This window comes from Ixodes scapularis, unplaced genomic scaffold (assembly GCF_016920785.2).
Source record: "Ixodes scapularis isolate PalLabHiFi unplaced genomic scaffold, ASM1692078v2 PGA_scaffold0__279_contigs__length_252992795, whole genome shotgun sequence".
Classification (NCBI taxonomy): Eukaryota; Metazoa; Arthropoda; class Arachnida; order Ixodida; family Ixodidae; genus Ixodes; species Ixodes scapularis.
Genome location: NW_024609835.1, coordinates 53698856 through 53704230, shown reverse-complemented (window position 1 = coordinate 53704230; position 5375 = coordinate 53698856). Strand labels below are relative to the sequence as shown.

The window sequence follows — 5375 nt, the reverse complement described above, 5'->3', positions numbered from 1 at the left end:
GCGAGACGCTCTTCAACGACCTGTAAGCGAAGACGTATCTGTAGGTGCGCACTCCCTGACGGGCTGCAATCTCAGCAAATATTTGGGTTGGGCAAGAAAACACAACGTCCCCGAGCATTTCGCAGAAAATATTCAGAGCCTCCTTCATGTTGTGCTTCACGCTGTAATCACCAAAATAATGCGCAACGATCTGTGAGCTTCGCGTCAATGGTATCTTGAGAAGGCCCACGATTTCGACGGTAGCAGCCACTCTGTAATCGTTCTTTGCGGGTTGCAGCAGTCGAGAAAAAGACGTTTCCATTTTTCTGATGAACACGGTGCTTTCGTTGAGAGTCGTTCCTAATAAAATTTGTTCAATGTCCATTGCCTTCCAGGTTTCGCTTGATAAGGGGTCATTTGGAAGAAACTCGTCTCTGTAGATGGTGAAAATAATCTTTTTGACGGGTCTTGTCTATACAACGCCTCGAAGATGAACGTCGCATTCAGATCTCTGAGGCATGCAGCTACGTTTGTAAAAGTTTCTCCCAAGTTTATAACTGGCTGCAGACAGCCCAAGTTTTTAGCGACGCTAGTAATGCTTGGAATTCCGCTGCGTGTCACACGGACCAAAGAAGAGAGTGGAATGCCGCTTTGCATAATGACCTTCCTGAAGAGTCCCTTGCTGTGTGGAGACACAGTATGAAAACCGGCAGAGGTGCCTCCGGTGCTGTGGCCGATCAACGTTACGTCACTGGGATCTCCGCCGAAGTTCTCAATATTTCCGTGAACCCATCGAAGTACAAGGTTCTGGTCCCAAAAACCCATGTTGCCAGGGACCTCTGGACTTTCATTAGAAAGGAATCCAAAAATGCTCAACCTATAGTTGAATGTAACAAACACGAGATCTGAAAGGGACACAAAATTAGCGGCATCGTATATATTCAAAGCCGAGTCTCCCCACTGGAACGCGCTTCCCTCTATAAAAACAACAACAGGCCGCTTCCTGTCGCAATTCTTTTTCACTGGGCATTTTAAGGCCCGTCTCCACACAATCAGAAAAAAACAGTCTTCGGAGGCATCAGAGTGGTTCACAGGAAAATCCTCGATAAAGCTGTCATCAAGCTGCCAGCACGGTGGAGGCTTACTTGTAGCGCTGTACACTCCTTCCCACGGAAGTTTCGGTTGAGGTCTTCTGAACCTGAGCTGTCCGACAGGGGGCTCTGCATTGGGTACCCCAAGGAATGCATCCACTTCACGACCGCTCTCCAGTAATCGGATTCCCGACACAAGGCCAGATTCTGTCTGAACCAAGCGCGTTTCCTTCGCGATAGGGACAGCGGAAGAGAGCACGAGCGTAGAGCGCAGAACGAGTAATATCCGCAACACGCTTTCGAGATTTTTCATCTTGACGAGCAGCGGAAGGAATATACAGCGCATTGATACTGAACGCGAGACATAAACACGCCGACAAGAATTTTACTTGCCCGTTTCAGACACACGGGGAAGTACTTACGTTTACCTTGGGCGTCGAGTCATGTTTGGTTTATACATTTTCTTAGAGAAGTGATGAGCCCCGCTTCTCAAGGCTGCGCGCCAATAAAGTCAGGAGTGCGCTCTTTCTCTACAGAACGGGAAAAACTGGCCGAAGGATGCCTTCTCAGAAGAAGCTTGCTTTTTAGTCCGCGAGTTCCTTCTCCTCAAGGCCTTTCAAAGTGGTCTGACTACTTTATCTCAGGGCTTAATACGATGCTAGGATGACTCCGGCTTATGCATTGTTGTTATGAGCGGGCTTTCAAACAGCTTTTTAGGCTTGACATTTAGAAAGTAAATAACTAAACCTTTGCGTGAATGCAGTCACCGTAGCACCTAAAGTACCGGATTTTTTTTTAACACAGGTGTTTAAATGAAGTAATAGTTTTTAACTAGGGTTCCGTATGGTCGGACTATATTTTTCATGCAATTCGGAGGGTATTTCGCAAAGTAGATTTTCCCTGAAAGTTCGGGATTTATGGATGTTTAGCCTTCTTAGATTACGAATTCTCAGAAATCCAGAGTATAATTTTATAGTGGTCAGTTTTTTCACAATTCAACATAAAAACATTTTTTTAAAGAAGTGTCGGTATCGAAAGGTACTTTCGCAGCTGTATTTGGCGGTGGTGCCCTTGCCATTGGCAGTACTGACTGCCACACGAAAAGATCTTGCGAACAAGTGCTGCTTCAATGAACGTCGGTACTTTGAAATAGCCAAACTCCTGGACAGTCGTTGGGAAGCATAAACGCGTCAGCTGCTTTTCCCCTCCAATAAAACCTATATGTTCATAACTTTCACTGATATAAAAACAGCCTCTTTTTTATCTAAGCACAATAGGTCGAAACTGGAAACCGGAACAGTGTTTGTGTCGTCGCCCAGAAGTAGATTGACCCGTACTGAACCAACCCTGACGAGATAAATGGGAAACTTTCTTTTGTCAATAATCATTGACTAGAAAAAACAATATAGCCTTTCTTCACGACTGCTGACCCTGTGCTCTGACAAAATGTATTCGTAAAATACCGTTTTTTTTTTTCATTTTAGCGTCGTGATTCGGAATTCGGAGTTCTACGAATAAATCCGAATTGGCGAAGATTTTACAGACAAGTTTTTTTCTGGAGTTTCGGATTTAGTGGTGGTCAAGGATCCGTCGTCAGTGAAGTTGCCTGCACTCCGGTCCATGATAGTCAGACGTCCGGGTCACCAATATTCCGGCGGTGTGTTCAAAATCGCTGGAGAAGAATTAGACGTCCGACTCGCAGCTTAAAGGGACGGTGCAACGATATTCAATTGGAATGTTTTTTTCTTTACACGAGCTTACTGGCACTAGTGGGACTCAAGGATACTCGAACACAACGCCACTGGCTAAGAAGCTGCTTTATTGCGCTGTAATTTCGAGGACAAAACCGAGCGTTTTCATTCAATCTCCCCTTCGCAAAACCTGGTGACGTAGCTGGGCGGTAGCAGTACCGCCCAGTGACAATATTTGAATGCGGCTCATAGATTGGACCCGAGCATGGCGTAGACACTCGATTTGAGGGCTCGTGATAATAGATAGATCGAGAAGCATTCGGGTAGTAAACCGTGTCCAATCGCTGCAATGACGACAACAGCCGAACCATAACAATGTCTGGAACGCAGCGCGTGTCCTGTGCCTTGCCAACCCCAGCGCATGGCTACGATCAACATTGTCGGCATATAATCGGCTCCAGATCACGTGGCCGCTTGTTCTGGCTGCGAGTTGAGGGGGTTGAACTCTGCTCGTTTTTCTTTATTTTTTTCTGCGACTTCGATTGCGTGTGGTGAAAAACAAACGCGTATTCCACAGGTCATTAACGTCAGGGATCCGTTCTAAGCGGTATTTGCGAAAAATAGAAAAAATCGTTGCATCGCGCCTTTAAGGAAAAGTCCTCTCGTGATTTTATAGACCTACTGCTAAACTACCCAAGCATCAAGGAGAATGCAGGAATCGGTGTTCCACGCGCCGCACGTACTTGCCTCAGCAGTAGTACCTTTCTCTCAAGCACGCGGTCGTCAACGCTTTATTTTGGTTATTTATTTGAATATCTTATACGTGGAAAACGTGCGCGTGTGGCACGTGGAATACCATTCTCTGCACTCTCCTTGATGCTTGGGAAATTTAGCAATAATACAGTGTACTAGAATGCTTAGCAATATAGGTCTATTCCACGGCGTAAGGTACACTCTTTAGGTGAGGACATGGCGGTGCTGAACGCGCGGCGCTAGGAATCACATAGCGCCCGTTCGACGGGCATCCGAAAGGCTGCATTATTCCGCTGCCACCGTATGCATGTGTATGTGTGTATATTTGGAGGCACAATCTCTTTGTTACGAGAGTCTTGTAAGACATGCCAATAAAAGCAAAAGAGAAAAACTAAATAAAAAAGGACAACAACGAAAGAGAAGTGATTAGCAAAGTTCGTTAACCGTCACTTTCGCACAGTCAAAGTTAATCAGTTCCCATGACACCGTCGTTTTAAGTGAGTGCTTGCCCCTCCAGCAAAAAGTAAAGCCGCGGCTATTGGCCATCTCGGTCACCTTGGTCGTCTTGGTCACGACACCGATTTTTCAGTCGAGTCTGCCACCATGCCTCGAGCCTCCGCTTGGAGCATACTACATGGGTCTTTTCGTTGGTGAAACCAATTGCCTGCCTCCAAGCGGGCACCCACGACAGGCGTTGGGTGTAGCGCCCTGCACGCAAGCAGCAAGTGGTCGATTCTCTCTTCGCCCGCTCCACACGCACTGCATACCGTGTCATTCACGCTACTATTGTACTTGCTTCGGTATAGGCGGGTACGTAGGGCACCACCACGGGCCTCTATAGACCGACACGCGGAGCGGCTCTGTTTACCAACACGGCCGGAAGGCCGCGCATGCGCGGTAGCTATGTGGGCAAAAGCAGCCCGGCTGTCCGTGTTTTCGCCATTGCACGCTTGTATCTTTATTTGTGCGTCGTATTTCCTCATAACGTATGTCGTATGCTATGCCCGACTATTTGAGCTCGTTGCCCGAGCCTGAACGGTAGCGGTATCGAAACAAACTGTGCGTGGACAGTGTTGCTTGCGAGGATCCGTACGCCGTAAACAAGGCCTGCTGGACTTCCGACGTAAAGTTGCTGCCACGGAAGTCAACGGCTCAGGTCGTCGTTTATTTTGTTTTTTCGCCAAGCCAGTTCACGGCCGACACGGTGCAGGCGCACAAGTCTCTCGAGGTCTACGATTACATCGAGTCGGTTTCCGCGCTGCCGGCGGGATCAGCAGACTGTGGGTCTGCGGAAGTGTGTGTATTTATTAATTGATTAAATACACAGAGCGTCTTCAAGTCAAGGTACGATATTTTTCATACCCTCATGACCACAAGGCATTACAACCAATAAAGGTTTGTCCGTTCTGCAGTCTTGACGGTAACAGGTTACAAGTAACGGCGTTACCAGGAACGCGTTACTTTTTTCAGTAACGTAGTAACCTACTCGTTACGTTTTCGGCACAGTAACGGGTAACGTACTTATGTTACTATTTCAAGTAACGTAGTTACCTGAGTCGTTACTACTTCCCAAGTCTTAAAAAAAATCACTTCAATTGTTTCCGTGTTTTAGGCATTAAGCCATGTTTTTCTTTGCGTTTTTTCTCGTAAGTATTTAGGTGAAACCGTGAAAAGAGCTAAAGTAATTATGTTCAGTTTCTGCATGAACATAATGTTTCTTGATATATGACCTGTATCGTCAAAACCGTAAAATGCGTTACATCATAATTCAGAAAAGTAACGCAGAAGTAACGTGCCTTACTTTTTATCGGTAGCGGCAACGCGTTCCTTTTATTTTTAGGTAAACTAGTTCAGTAGCGCG

General features: G+C 46.5%; 1 protein-coding gene across 1 annotated transcript; it reads right to left on the bottom strand.

The window, feature by feature from the left end:
* Positions 1-339: 339 nt before the first annotated feature.
* LOC8032719 (acetylcholinesterase-1) lies at positions 340-1383 on the bottom strand. Its single transcript, XM_042291928.1, has 2 exons — positions 1125-1383; positions 340-884 (listed from the first exon to the last, which is right to left on the bottom strand). The coding sequence occupies exons 1-2, from the start codon at positions 1381-1383 to the stop codon at positions 340-342; spliced, it is 804 nt and encodes a 267-aa protein (XP_042147862.1).
* Positions 1384-5375: the final 3992 nt, after the last annotated feature.

Excerpts from the sequence above, each read along its gene's own strand:
- LOC8032719 (XM_042291928.1), bottom strand. The coding sequence starts at position 1,383 with ATGAAAAATCTCGAAAGCGTGTTGCGGATATTACTCGTTCTGCGCTCT. Across the intron at positions 885-1,124 it reads AGGAGTGTACAGCGCTACAA|ATCTCGTGTTTGTTACATTC; the intron begins GTAAGCCTCCAC and ends TGTCCCTTTCAG.